Source organism: Podarcis tiliguerta (assembly GCF_965153285.1).
Source record: "Podarcis tiliguerta genome assembly, chromosome: 17".
In the NCBI taxonomy this organism is placed as follows: Eukaryota; Metazoa; Chordata; class Lepidosauria; order Squamata; family Lacertidae; genus Podarcis; species Podarcis tiliguerta.
In genome coordinates this window covers 10,173,849-10,189,596 of record NC_139550.1, presented here as the reverse complement: position 1 = coordinate 10,189,596, position 15,748 = coordinate 10,173,849, and the positions used below count along the sequence as shown (strand labels likewise).

The window sequence follows — 15,748 nt, the reverse complement described above, 5'->3', positions numbered from 1 at the left end:
TGCGCTCATCTCACTCTATAGGCCGGGAGCCAGCGCTGTCCGCAGACGCTTCCGGGTCACATGGCCAGCGTGACAAGCTGCATCTGGCGAGCCAGCGCAGCACACGGAACGCCGTTTACCTTCCCGCTGGTAAGCGGTCCCTATTTATCTACTTGCACCCGAGGGTGCTTTTGAACTGCTAGGTTGGCAGGCGCTGGGACCGAATGACGGGAGCGCACCCCGCCGCGGGGATCTCATACTGTCCTGCTTTTCCTTAAAAAAGGTAAAGGACCCCTGACAGTTAAGTCCAGTCGTGAACGACTCTGGGGTTGCGGCGCTCATCTCGCTCTATAGGCCGAGGGAGCCGACGTTTGCCTGCAGACAGTTTTTCCAGGTCATGTGGCCAACATGACTAAGCCGCTTCTGGCGAAACCAGAGCAGCGCACGGAAACGCCGTTTACCTTCCCGCCGGAGTGGTACCTATTTATCTACTCGCACTTTGACGTGCTTTCGAACTGCTAGGTTGGCAGGAGCTGGGACCGAGCAACGGGAGCTCACCCCATTGCGGGGATTCGAACTGCCGACCTTCCAATCGGCAAGCGCTAGGCTCTGTGGTTTAGACCACTGAGCCACCCACGCCCCCCCCTCCAACATTTCAGAGAAATGTTGGAGGGTATGGAGTTATGTGACCCCGTTCCCCCCCCCCCAGCCGAGGAGATAAGTAACTACACAACCTTTAAAAGACATCTGGAGGCAGCCCTGTGTATAGGAAAGTTTTTAAATATTCAGTATTTCATATATGTTGAAAGCTGCCTAGAGTGGCTGAGGCAACCCAGTCAGGTTGGTGGGGTATTAATAATAATAATAATAATAATGGAATAGGGTGATCCTATTTTCATTGGAGAAATGTTGGAGGATATGCAGGTGGAGAAAACGGAGTAACTTGCACTATAGCAGGCCTGCTACAGAACAAAATGATGCTGCTTGCAGAGGCAAAACAACAATGGTTTGCTATGTGTTTTTACACAGTGATACTAAATACAGTGGTACCTCGGGTTACAGATGCTTCAGGTTCCAGACTCTGCTAACCCAGAAATAGTACCTCGGGTTAAGAACTTTACCTCAGGATGAGAACAGAAATCGTGTTTCGGCGGCGCGGCAGCAGCGGGAGGCCCCATTAGCTAAAGTGGTACCTCAGGTTAAGAACAGTTTCAGGTTAAGAACGGACCTCCGGAATGAATTAAGTTCTTAACCTGAGGTACCACTGTGTATGATATGCTCAATGGTATGCAGTTATTGTGGTTTTAGAACCCAACCTGTCGGGAGTGGGTGGGAATAAGATTGCATTAAAATACTAATTAAACTTTTTTGGAGACAATAAATATTTATAGACCACCCTTCATGCAAGCATAAGAACAAGAGAAGAACCTGCTGGATCAGGCCCAAGGCTCATCGAGGACAGCATCCTGTTCTCACAGTGGCCAAGCAGATGCCTATAGGAAGCCCGCAAGCAGGACCTGAGTGGGCAACAGCACCTTCATCGCTTGTGTTGATGTCCAACGACTGGCATGCAGAGGTATAGTGCCTCCAACAGGAAGGGAACTCTGGTCCATGGGCTAATTCAGCCTCCCCATTTGGCTTGCGAGGCCGTTTTGGCAAAGCTACAGCCACTGGTCCTACACCTGACATCAGGTGTGGGGTAGGTAAGGGCAGGGTATTTGCAGCTAAGCACAGGGCAAGATGGCTTGTTGGGGGGGGGGCTTCTAAGACATCTTCTGAACCCCCTATCAAACGGCGTTTTTGTGACGCCCTTTGAACTGGGTTTTTGAAGACCTAAGAATCATCTGATCGTTGGACCTTCAGAGGCCTTGTTCACAGAATCATAAAGTTGGAAGGGGCTTCAGGGGTCATCTAGTGATTCTAGTCCCACCCCCTGGAGTGCAGTAATCTCAACTATACCATCCATGACAGATGACCATCCACCCTCCGCTTAAAAGGGTTAAAGGTTGCTGGGTACAGTGGTACCTCGGGTTAAGAACTTAATTCGTTCCTGAGGTCCGTTCTTAACATGAAACTGGTCTTAACCTGAGGTACCACTTTAGCTAATGGGGGCCTCCCACTGCGCTGCCAGAGCACAATTTCTGTTCTCATCCTGAAGCAAAGTTCTTAACCCGAGGTACTACTTCTGGATTAGTGGAGTCTGTAACCTGAAGTGTATGTAACCTGAAGCATCTGTAACCTGAGGTACCACTGTACTGGAATTCAGTGAGGGGTAAACTACAGTGCCCAGAATTCTTAGAGGGCAAGAATGTGCTTCCAGAGTGCTTTAAAGAGACAATGTGTACACAGCCCAACAACATCTCAAAGGACACAACTTTGTGGTGTGCAAGTCTGAGCAGACGGAGGGGGGCAGTGGTAATATCAGTGAGATTTTTTTAAAAAAAGAAGCAGGTATTTAAAATATTTCCTCTAAGGTCAATAGTCCTTTCCTAAGCACATTTACCCAAAGATAAGTCATGCAGAGTTCAATAGGATTTGCTCCCAAGGATGTGGCACGCAGCTTAAGTCTATGCACACTTCTTTGACAGGAAGGTCCTTTGAATTAAGTAGGTTTTGTAGCATGAATAGAATCGGTCAGTTTAACACACCTACTTATATCTAAAACGTAGGCTCCACCCTTTGGTGCTGGTTAACATTTCTGGAGAAAAAACATTCCCGGAAAAGAGTGATGCATTAATAAAACGCAAATATATCAGCAGCATCCACACAGCACAAAACACAGACATTGTTGGGTAGGTCTGTTCTTGCTTATAGACATCCATCTCCCTCAACCTAAGTCAGCTGCTCAACTAGCAACAACATATCCAGAGAGAGAGACACCAGGATCAGATCCTGCAGCAAACGCAGAGGGCATCTCTGTCCTCACCCTAGCTCAGGACCAAGTAATAACATCCACAGTATTGGGGGTTCATTCACCTGCTTATCGTCTATACAACATATGCCATCCAATGCCAGCACTGACCTCTTTGCATTCTACATAGGGCAAAAAGGCCAGCCTCTGCAAAAAATAAAATAAATGGGCACACATCTTATATCAGACACAGCAAAATCCAAAAGTCATTTCATCCTGTCTGTAACTGGCCTTAAAGTGGCTGTGCTTGGAAGAAGGGGCTTCTGAAGGGTGAAAGGTGAAGAGGATGAGTGCCGGCGCTTGTGGATAGCATCAGGGCAATGGAATTTTGTCACAGTGCACGTGCTAATTGGCTTCCCAATGCCAGGATGCCTGTGCTATCACCAACTATTTGGTGAATTACCACTGCTAATTGTTTAATTATCACCACCTTTGTACTGTCTGCATTTCATTTCCTTCCAGCCTCACAGTTTACAGCCTGCCCCACCCCTGCCTTCCAAACCACATGCAGATCAACCTGCAACTTAGGACAACACTTCCATGCATCTAATGAAGTGGGCTGCAGTCCATGATAACATATGCAATAATATATGTGTCTTCCGGGTGTCACGATAACCTCTGGTCTTCTGTTTTGTTTTTGCTGCAGCAGACTAACATGGCATCCTATAGATGTCTATAGATGCCACACTGAGCCTTGATATTGAGGACACCTGCTTCGGATTGTATTGCTGCTGTGTCTGCCACGATTCTCCCATTTTGCAGGTATGAGACTGATGCCGACGGCTCACCTAAGTTCAGGCAGGAGCAGCACATGGTGTGCGGGGCTTCCTGGTTCACAGCTGAGCCTCTGCAACTACATTATGCAAGCCCTGTAAAATTAGATTTATTGTGTCTGCCCTGATGGCAAGAAATAGCACTGCCATAAAGAGGAAAGCGCTTCTTCGCAGGCCTTCTTGTGACATGTTAATATGTGGCGTAAAATAAGAGTCAGGATAAAAATAGTTTTAATGATTTAGAACTAAAGAACAACTAGTGTTCATGGAAGGAAGGAAAAAGGCCCGCTTTTATGTGATGGGAGGTGATGAAACTTGATGTTTTCATTTACAGAGAAAGGAGAAAGTGTAGCTTAATGGTTAAGCATATGAGCCAGGAGTCTCTGCTTCAAACCACAGTCCAGCCATGCAAGCTCTGGGTTTCCTTACCACTTTTTGCCATCTCTAATGTAGCTACAAAAGTGCTAGCAGGGGTTGGCAAGGTTTACCTTGTCTGGGCTGGTTCACTCTAGCACAGCTTGCTCCGTGGATTGTGTGCCCGCCTGCGATTTTTGGCGTCTGCGCAGACGCGATTTCCGGTTTAGCACAGCATGCGGGGACTCGCCGAGTGGACAGCTCAGTTCAAGGGCCTCTTAAATGACCCCCTGTGGGCCGCTTGTGGCCCATGGGCCTTAGGTTGCCTACCCCTGTGCTAGCCTGAGTTCTTAACACCACCATTCTCATGTTAGCAAAGAGGAATGCTACTACTGGAGAAGGCTCTGCTTCATCAGCATTCACCTTCTCATTTTTTGGATCTTGCAGAAGTCTTGACAGCCTTGCTTCAGACAGATCAACACTTTACTCACTGCCACATCTAGCAATCCCTGTCAAGACGCTTGACGCACAGATGACAAGACTCCAGATCCACATGGCTCTTTGGCTTTCTGTCATCCTTCCTCCATATGTCATCCCTCCACAGCTTTGGAAGATTTCGTAAATGCTTGCTCTGCAAACACATCTGCCCAAATACCAGCCCACGTCTTGCTCCATCTTCTCAAAGTGAAATGGCCTCCTTCATCGCTTTGTCAGCTCCTTGAAACTTTGCGTTCAGTTCTCTCATTTGCTGCCTGCAAGTTCTAGCACATTTTGCATAATGAATGCGTCCAGCTCTGACAAAGAAAGAAAGCAACACTCCGCAAAGGCAGGAGTTCGAGTCCCCCCCTGCTCTGATGAATGTCTTTGCAATATCAACTGCCCAGGCTTGTGCCCTGGGGAGATCACTTTGGTGCTGCTAATGCAATAGTTTTACTTCACCAATAATATTAATTATTATTATTATTATTAATAATAATAATAATAATAATAATAATAATTTATTTATACCCTGCCCATTTGGCTGAGTTTCCCCAACCACTCTGGGTGGCTCTCAACAGAATATTAAAAACACAATAAAACATAAAACATTAAAAATTTCCCTAAACAGGGTTGCCTTCAAATGTCTTCTGAAAGTCAAGAGGGTTGTTTATTTCCTGGACATCTGGTGGGAGGGCGTTCCACAGGGCGGGCGCCATTGCCGAGAAGCCCCTCTGCCTGGTTCCCTGTAACCTCACTTCTCGCAGTAAGGGAACCTCCAGAAGGCCCTCGGAGCTGGACCTCAGTGTCCGGGCTGAACGATGGGAGTCGAGACGCTCCTTCAGGTATACTGGGCCAAGGCGGTTTAGAGCTTTAAAGATCAGTACCAACACTTTGAATTGTGCTCGGTGTGATGGCCTGGGACTCGGGTTCAGACTCAGAACCAGAGGAGACTCAGTCTGCACTGGATCCTTTGCCTCAGGCATTACCTGAACCAAGTCTGGGGCCTGATCCTGAAGAGTCCCAGTCTGCACAGGTTCCCCTGCAACAAACACCAGCTGGGCTGAGTCAGGGGCCTGAGCCTGCCCTGGCTCCAGATGGGGGGATTACCTCATTGCCTTCAGCTGGGCCATCACTTACAGCTGCTCCACTACCGGTTTGGTCAGGGAAGGCTGAGGTGGCCCCTGGGTCTAGTAACCCACCGATGTCTCCCAAGCTGTAGAGACTAAGGTCTGCAAGAAGGAGAGACCTGAGTGCTCACAGGAGGAGTGCTCGCCTTTGGGCGAAACAGGGAGGTGAGTCACCAGGGGATCAGGACCGGCGCTACTCCGACAAAGATAAAAGGCAGTCGGACCATAGCTGTCAACTTTTCCCTTTTCTTGTGAGCAACATAGCTGTTTGCTAGTTCCTGCCTGAGATCCTGTTCCTGTCCTTGCCTGGTTTCCTGCCTTGTGTCCTGCCTCGGCCCTGTCGGACTGACTCCCAGCGGAACCTTCAGATTCTGGACCAGCCCTGGGCCGCATTTCATGGGTTACCCCTGGGCCCAGCACACTCGGAAACATACTCTTGAATTGTGCTCTTCACTAAATGAAACTTACATATGAATAAACCTGCATGTTGCATATATGTTTTAGAGTTACTGGCTTCCATTTTCTGAATATTGGAGTGCAGAGCGTCAAGGATCCTGCCGGGGCACCGCAACCCTCACCACAGACACCACCAGAGCGACCCACGCACCAGAGCCAAGCAAGGCTGAGTTATGCGACCTGTGTGCCCGTGCTCCTCTCCATGAGAGTTGGTTCCTCTGACAGTGGGAGATGGGCTGGGGGTGCCTGCCAGGGGCGTCTGCTTCACATCCCCTCAAAAATCTGCCTTCGGGGCCATGGCCCCATTGGTATCCCCTGCACTATGCCCCTGGAGAGTTGGACAATGTGAGTTAGAAGGTTAGCAGCTTCTGAAAGAACTCTCAGTCCAGGAAGCTGACATGAACCACCCCAGTTGTAATCCTAAGATTTTGACTTTAGTGAAAATTAACAGAAATGTGCATTTTATTTTCTAAAAGTAGGCATTTAATAATAATAATAATAATAATAATAATAATAATAATAATAATAATACCTTGCCCATCTGGATGGGTGTCTATCATTGATTACCTACCCTATATATTATTTTTGTCAGCATTTCTGAAAGTAATGCTAGACTTATCTCCATGGAACAGTGATGCTCTAGCATGATTTATGACATTCAGCTGGAACCACAATCAAGGCGCTCTCTCCTGGTCACTTACGTGCTGGTACAGAAAGTCTTGGGATCAGGCCATTAGGCAATACTTTGAAATGCATAAAAGTTAGGAATTGATGCTTTCTTCAAACAAAATTGAGGGGAAGCATGAATTTTCCCCACACCAACATGTTCTGGCAAACTGGACTTTTGGATTGAAAAAGCAGCATAATTTAACCACTGTGTGTATCATGAATGCTTAACAAGATTATTGGAAATGAAGTGGAAATTATGAAATTGAATCATTAGAAGGCTGCAGATGGAAGCTTGGAATCAGAAACAACCAAGCTTAATGAGCCGTTTTGGTTCTATTCAGATAAACGTACATTGGGACTGAGCTGCTGCTTAACTTTCCCAACAAAATTAATGAGACTGGAAGTCTAATCTTATGTACTCAGAAGTACACTCCACTGACTACTATGAGAGTCAAGCCCCAATAATACATGCTCTCAGCAGCATGGAAACAGCTTCCATGCGGTATAATTTTAAGCTATAAGGGCATGCTGGTATATAACTCAACCGTGGGTAGGGATGATTGCACAAGTCTTTCACAAACATTTGCCATCCCACCAGGAAGGATGGTGGCTGATTTGGTGGGAAAGACCAACACCATCAAACTAATCCAATATGGTAACATTATGCACATGTGAACCCTTGTGTTCACGCATTGCATCTTCAAGAAACACCTGGAAGGAACTGACTTGTTTTGGTTCTCTCAGCTTCTCATATTTCCAATCTCAAATCCAGTTCTCCACGTTTTGCAGCAATTTGCAATTTTAAAAAAATCCTCATGAAAATTCACCTGCATGTTCTCCTAAGAAACAGTTTTTCATATGCAGTTTGGACTAATATACAGATTTTTGCAAGCAGTTTTCCCTAATATAATGCATTTTGGCATATTATTTTCACCAATACCTTCATTTTGGTGCACATCATCACTCTAATGTATGCACTTCTGTAAACAATGCTTGGAGAACCACGATCAGTCCTAGCCAGCATGGCCAAGGGTCAGGGAGGATGAAGGTTGTAACCTGTAGCTGCCATAAGGCATGAACTGTGTTGGTTTTCAGGCACGCAAAAAGGTCTGAGACCTTTTGGTGTAATGGCTTCTAATGTCACAAAACAACTGAGGTCTCCTTTAAGCAGGAATGTGAAGAGGGTCTATAATTCTCTAAGGGGACTTGCTCCCAGGTGAACGGTTACAGATGTCCCTTTCTTCCCACCCAGCTTTAAGGCATATTGGGGGGTGGGTGGGGGGGTTTTGTTTTGCCCACAAAAGATGCAAAATATTCAAGTGGTCTGCAAATTATTCAAGAATGAAAACCCAGCCACAAACTGTGAATATCTAATTAAATATGCTGTTGTATTTAGCAACCAAGTTAAAGCACTGTGGCGTTTGCCCTCCTAGGTGGGTCATAAGGAAAGGGTTAAATGAGTGTGAAGTGATTGGCCAGTGGGAACCCAAGGGGAGGAGTTAGAGTTAGAGTTGTTGGATAGTCAGTTGTGAGTTGGAGAAGGAAGAGGGAGGATAAGTCTGTGGGTTGGTCTAGTTTTGATGTGAGAGAGTGAGTGAAACTGTTTGGAGGAGTCAGATAGACAACTGGGATAATCAGTTAGAAATTATTAGGAAGGTATAGGCTGGTATAGAAACTAAGGATAAGAAACTAACAAGAAAAATTATCTGAAACCATAAACTTGTTCATAAATAAACTTGATTATATGTTTTAATGTTAACAACTGTCTGGACTCAGCGTGTACCCGAGAGAAACAGGCTGGTGGCAGCGGGGAAGCGATCATAGTGGTGGCACAGGGATCAATAGACCGTCAAATGTCTGGGGACCCTGTGTGATCGCCACAAGCACTTTCAAATCTTTCTGTGCAATTTGGTTTGTCCTTTAGTTAAGAAGTGGCCTCTACCACTGGCAAGTTGTGAACCCAAATACACGGAACCCCTTGGAAGATTTTTGTAAGACACACTCCTCTTAACAAGACAGCAGATTTGAGGAACAGTCCAAGTTCACTGGGCATTAGCAGTAGCCTGACCCGTCAAGCCAAGCATCCTTGGCTGAGTGCCCTTTTAGTTAAAGCAAGGAAGAACTTTCCTCCGTGGCCTGATGGATAGCTCTTGTAAGTCTAATTATGAGTAGAGTAGAAGGTTAACCTGGAAAAATGTAGGCAACCCAAACAAAATTTTGCTATGTGCATTAGCATTCACTGGTATGTGGTGTTAAGTGTCCAGTCATACAAATATAGGGCTGAATTGTCAAGCCTTTCTCATGAAAGCATGATCAGTAGTCCTTATGGACTACTGTAAATCTCCATGCCTAAACTTCTTCCAAACAAACTTCTACTGGCCAGTCCCTGCTTAGGTCAATGTTTTCCAATAATACGGTTACATCCTAGCCATGCAGAATAGTTCCCCCCCCCCCAACTTGTGCCTGTTCAGAAGATGGATTTGCTTATATCCTGTGATATTCACGCAAAAATAAATCCTGAGTTTCAGTTCCATGTGTGCCAGACAGATGTCCCTCTTTTTTAAGGAGGTGTCCAGTCAGGTGTGTTAATTCTTTACTTCCCCAAATCCAGAGATAGTGTTGGTGATGTTGTGGGCGCTAGCCAATAAGTACCTAGCACATTATGCCGAAAATGTACAGAACTGTTATTTCTCCCCCAAAGCATGCCCTGGAGCAAACCAACATGTTTATTCTAAGAGCAGCAGTGGACTACAAAACAGTCTCACAAATGTGACATTTTCTTCACTTTGAATTCGTGGTGCATTTGAAAGTTTGTAGTTGCTCAAACTTTGGAATGGTCCATAATCAAATCAGTTCAAACTTCTCCTGTAACCAAGCTCAGTTTAGAGTACAACAACGTTCCCTTGCAAATTTGCACATTGGTATTGCAAATTTTATTTTACGGTAAATGGCAAGTGGATATTAAGCAACATGCGACGAGGAGTGGAGACAAGCGCTTTCCCTTGGACTAAGGGGCAAGGGGCGGGAGTTCTGAGTCCTCCACGTTATCTGCATTTGAAAAGAAGTTTGCTTAGAAGGACTGATGTGGATTTCAAAGATGCAGAAGCAACAGAGGCCCATTTACGCCTTCAGATAAAAAGGGGTGACTGAACTTTGTAGTATGTTACTGTATGAAAGTGTTAGGTCAGCTGGAAGGGAAATATGGGGAATATATTACAAAGTGAAGTGGTTACATGTAATTACCAAGCGTAGTCAGCCAGAAGCTCAAAATAAAGAGGAAAGAGTGTACTCTAAACACATTTTAATAATAGTCACCTCAAAGTGAATGGAGAAAGAAAGCTAAACAAAAATAAATCTCTTAGGCGCTGAAAGGGCATGCCGAGGCAGTACATGGCCAGAGAGCAGCGAGTGCTGAATTGCATTAGCCCTCCTGCCTGGATCAAGAATGGCAAAAACAACAGCAGCACCCCATAGCCAAGCCTCAAACATCAGCGCATAAAGAGAACATAAAAAGAAATTATTTTCTATTACTTTTCTTCGCAGAAAAAGAAAAAGTAGCGCTGACTAGCACAGCTGGTGCATGTAGGTTTTAAGAGAAACAACAATAAAGATGAGGGAAGCATCAATGGGTGAGAAAGGAATTAAGACAAGTTTTGAAAAGTAGAACTGGGAAACTAAAGGGACTGTTCAGCTTAACTGTTCGGCGTTCTGTGTTTGTTTGTAATGTAATAGCCCAATAAATGCACAGGGAAGAGCCTGACGTCCACACACTGAGTGGGATATGAAAAGAGGCGCTATGAACTTACAATTGGGGAGAAACTCCAATGCATGTTATGATGTAATATAGGCCTTGAAGAACGACAATGAAGTTGGATGTGTATGTGCAGAATACAGCCCTGTGCTGGAGGTTCATCCTACAATTTGATCTCATCCTGCTGCTCCCATTTGCAAGGGAGCCAGGAAAGGGGTCAAAACGCAATTATTCGAGATAGTTAACTGATAACTGATGTAGTTATATAGTTATCTTCAGCACAGAGGTAGGACAATGAAACTCAGCATGCACATTGAAGACATAATCCTTTGCTTAAACGTCAAACATCACATCATTCCACCTGACACCTTGTTTACTGAGGTGGGGAGATGAATGCAAAAAAAATAGCATTTCCATACCTGAAGAAAGGCTTCTCAAACATTCTGCTTTACTAGTAATATTTATTTTTTATTTTTTGCAGCAGGCTCAGTGGTTACATGGGAGCGGTGCTGAAATCTATGGCATGTGGCCCTCACAGAGATAGCATCTGAAGTCATGGGGTATCTCTTTCTTTCTATCTATCATGATGCTATACTAGGGGTTCTTATTTGATGAATAACTTTTCTGCCTTGGTTACCTGCTACCCTGTTGTCAGGTTGGGGCTTCCTTCCCATGGGTGCAAGAAGAGACACGAGCTAGACCTCTCACCAGAACACATCACTGGAGTCAACAAAATTATTTGCATGCTAAAGTTAACTGTGTATTTAAATGTTCTGCCGGGCTAAGCTTCAATAACTCATTTCCTCCCCAAGTCCCCACAGAAGCCTCTTCAAAAAGCAAAGCTTCTCTTCAGAACTAGCAATGTGAACAAAATCAAAGCAGGATCAAGTAGGATCACAGCCTTTCACCTATAAACCATTAACACAGGAAAGTGCTCAAAGGATTTGATAACAGAGTTCATGGAGAATCATCTGAATGGGGGGGGGGGAGGTTCAAAAAGTATCTACATGGTGCTTAGAGAATAACTTGCACCTAAATATTAGCAAGACAAAGGAGATGGTGTTGGACTTTTGGAGGAAGAGAGGGGAACTATCCCTGTTGTATATGAGGTGGGGGGTTGTTGTGTAGAGAGAGTCTCTTCCTTTAAATTCCTGGGAATTTACCTTAGTGAAGACCTCACTTGGAAAAACAATATAACTCAGGTGGTTAGGAAGGTCCAACAGAGACTCCATTTTCTCAGGATCTTGCCAAAGAATAATGTTAAACAACAATTGATGACCTCCTTCCACAATAGAAAGTGTCCTCTCATATTGTATCACAGTGTGGTACGTTGGCTTGACAGCCACGGACAGAAAGTCTTTACAGAGGGTGGCGAACACAGCACATGATTATCATGGGCTGTCCCCTGAGCCCCTTAGATGTCATCGCAGGGGATCAATGCCTTAGGAGAGTGACAAAAATTCTCAGGGATGATTCACACCCCGGCCAGCACCTCTTTAACCCTCGGGCAGGAGATATAGAAGTATAATCAGTCGTACCAACAGGCTAAAAAACAGTTTCTATCCATGGGCTGTTAGGCTGCTGAACAGAAAATAATATAGTGCAACTGACTTTCGGGGTTGGTGTGTTGTGCGACAAGCACACAGAGTGCAATGAGATTGAGTGTTGGGGGGGGGGCTCGGTTAATTTCGTTGTACACAGGTTGTAAATTGACAATAAAGGTCTTCTTCTTCTTCTTCTTCTTCTTCTTCTTCGGGACGCGGGTGGCGCTGTGGGTTAAAGCCTCAGCGCCTAGGGCTTGCCGATTGAAAGTTCGGCGGTTCGAATCCCCGCGGCGGGGTGCGCTCCGGTTGTTCAGTCCCAGCGCCTGCCAACCTAGCAGTTCGAAAGCACTTCCGGGTGCAAGTAGATAAATAGGGACCACTTACTAGTGGGAAGGTAAACGGCGTTCCGTGTGCGGCTCTGGCTCGCCAGAGCAGCGATGTCACGCTGGCCACGTGACCCAGAAGTGTCTTCGGACAGCGCTGGCCCCCGGCCTCTTGAGTGAGATGGGCGCACAACCCTAGAGTCTGTCAAGACTGGCCCGGACGGGCAGGGGTACCTTTACCTTTATTATTATTATTATATCCTGTGGGCTCACTCCTACTGCGTAAATGATTCTATGCCCCGTGTTAATAGCACAGATTTATGTCTACCCCCCAACATTTCTCCAGTGAAAATAGGCACGTCCTACCATGCCCTCCAACATTTCTCTTATGAAAATCGAGACATCCCCTTCAACATTTCTGTGATGAAAATAGGGATGTCCTAAGGAAAAGTGGGACATTTCTGGATCAAATCAGAAAATGGAATGGCTTCTTAAATCTGGGGCTGTCCCTGGAGAATAGGGTCTTGCCACAGGGGAGCTTGGAGCTGACATGCAGATCATTGTGCCTCTAGGTGAACATCTTCCACCCACTGCTTCACTCACTGCCAAGAAACCTTGGCTGATAAAGGGAGACTAAGTAACACCCTCCTCGACTAGGTTGGGAAGTGGGCTGCTGTTCTAAGAAATGCTGGAGGGTATGGAGTTATGCAACCTCCAGGCCAAGGAGATAAATAACTATACATACAACCTTCAGAAGACATCTGAAGGCAGTCCTGTATAGGGAGGTTTTAAAATGTTTATTGCTTTATTGTGTTTTTATATATGTTGGAAGCTGCCCAGAGTGGCTGAGGCAACCCAGTCAGATGGGCGGGAAAGAAGATGAAGATGAAGATGATGATGAAGAAGAAGAAGAAGAAGAAGAAGAAGAATGCCCTATTTTAATATATACAAAAAATTAAAAAATTGTCCAGTAGCACCTTAGAGACCAACTAAGTTTGTTCTTGGTATAAGCTTTTGTGTGCACGCACACTTCTTCAGATAGTAGTAGTAGTAGTAATAATAATAATAATAATAATAATAATAATAATAATAATAATGGAATAAAGGTAAAGGTAAAGGTACCCCTGCCCGTACGGGCCAGTCTTGACAGACTCTAGGGTTGTGCGCCCATCTCACTCAAGAGGCTGGGGGCCAGCGCTGTCCGGAGACACTTCCGGGTCACGTGGCCAGCGTGACATCGCTGCTCTGGCGAGCCAGAGCCGCACACGGAAACGCCGTTTACCTTCCCGCTAGTAAGTGGTCCCTATTTATCTACTTGCACCCGGGAGTGCTTTTGAACTGCTAGGTTGGCAGGCGCTGGGACCGAACAGCGGGAGCGCACCCCGCTGCGGGGATTCGAACCGCCGACCTTTTGATCGGCAAGCCCTAGGCACTGAGGCTTTTACCCACAGCACCACCTGCGTCCCATAATAATGGAATAGGACATCCCTATTTTTATCAGAGAAATGTTGGAGACTGTGGCGCTGTGGGTTAAACCACAGAGCCTAGGGCTCGCCGAACAGAAGGTCGGCGGTTCTAATCCCCGCGACAGGGTGAGCTTCCATTGCTCGGTCCCTGCTCCTGCCAACCTAGCAGTTCAAAAGCACGAAGTGCAAGTAAATAAATAGGTTCTGCTCCAGCGGGAAGGTAAATGGTGTTTCCATGTGCTGCTCTGGTTTGCCAGAAGCAGCTTAGTCATGCTGGCTCCCTTGGCCAATAAAGCGAGATGAGGGCCGCAACCCCAGAGTCGTCCGCAACTGGACCTAAGGGCTAGGGGTCCCTTTACCTATTCTGTCCAGTGTTCTGTGTCGTAAGTATGTACCGGCTGTCACATTAAACTGGAGGCATTGTGGGTAATACAAGAAGTCCCAGGCCATATAGGAGGATCCTACACTACTACGGCTCTTCTGCACACTAGGAAGCTTCTGGAAGAGGTGATGCTTGTGTAAGCTCCACAGCTTGGGCTCCTCCCATGTGGTCCAGGGCTTTTCATGTTGCCCAGAGAAGCAGCACAGGAGTCACAAAGGTAATGTATGCTGCACAGGAAGAAGGCCACCCCTTACAAGTAGTGAGGTGAGAAGGGGGCCTGTCACAATCTTAGACCAAAAGCAGAAGTACTGAATAACCAAAGAATAAAGGTGGAAGCATAATGTGACAGGGTAAAAACCAGGCAATTCCACAGTGGGAGGGTCCAATGTCTATTACAGAATTTGGTGTGGGTGCAAACCAAACATAACTTTTCAGAACCACGTGGAATTAAACCAAACGGACTTGGTACTAGGGGAAATCTTGCATTACATTGGCATGTGGATGGGAAAAGAAACATGAGAGATCTCTAGTCACTTCCTTCCTCAGTCTAACATTCTTTTATATTAGCCAGCCAGCGCAGTACACAGGAGCCCAGGGAATCGTCTGCTAGGTTTAAATAGCCTTTTAAATCCCATCAAAGATTATTTCCACCCCTCGCTTTTTACCCCCCATGGATTCTGAACTGGATTTCAACCATTTTGCAGTCAAATCAGAAAAGGATTTAATGATAATGTAACAGCCAGCGGGGGGGGGGGGGGAGAGAGCTGGCAATCAACTGTATCTGCCCATTCTTAGCACCTTCGAGCACACAAAAAGTGCTAAATACAAAACTCATGACTTCACGGATTTGGCAACCAGCTATCATTTTCTATCCCCCACTTTCCCCATAAGAAACTATTCTTGAAGTGACACAGAATTCTGGGAGTCTAGTTCAAATGTGAAATTAAGGCGCCCAAGGTAAGTTTTTAAAAATGCACGGGTCCAAGCCAACTAAAATGTAACATTTTCCCCCCCAGAGGGAGAAATTTTTTTTACAGCACAAGCCTGTGTATGTTTCCCAAGACGCAAGCCCCACCCAGTTTAGTGGGACTTATTCCCAATGAGCTGTGTACAGGATTGCAGCCTAAAGCACATGCTCAGTTCTCCTAAATCAAAGCAACTCAAATGTACTTAACTTAAAAAAATTATTGTATCTTTATTACATTTGTATCCTGCCAGATATAACCAAAAGGCAAAACCAACTAAGGCACAGGAAGTTTATCAGAGGTAATTATTACCAAGGGTGTGGAGTAAATTTGGGCCCTGGGCTAACAGAATCTGTGAGTACTTCCCTTTACTTTTTCCGATATGAATTAATAGTTGCCATTTACACCTATTTTTTTTTTTTGGGGGGGGGGAGGAATGCTTCTCCTGTGTCAAGATCAGTGGGGCTTTCTGGATAATAGCTGACATGTGGAAAAGCGCAGCAGCCACTGATTCCCCACATGTCAGCTCTTAGCCGGAAGCCTCAGCAAAGTCTTGCTGCATCTCTGG

General features: G+C 45.7%; 1 protein-coding gene across 2 annotated transcripts in view; it reads right to left on the bottom strand.

The window, feature by feature from the left end:
- The window catches only part of TRABD2A (TraB domain containing 2A), a 115,706-nt gene that overhangs the window by 69,312 nt on the left and 30,646 nt on the right, over window positions 1–15,748 (bottom strand). The window contains exon 1 of one of the 2 annotated variants that reach the window (XM_083420148.1): window positions 6,613–6,726. The exons of the other annotated variant lie outside the window; for it this stretch is intronic. Within the exon in view, the coding sequence (XP_083276274.1) occupies window positions 6,613–6,621 (9 nt within the window). The 5' untranslated portion in view covers window positions 6,622–6,726. Of the gene's footprint in view, window positions 1–6,612; window positions 6,727–15,748 lie in introns of those variants that run through there. 2 annotated transcript variants of the gene reach the window in all.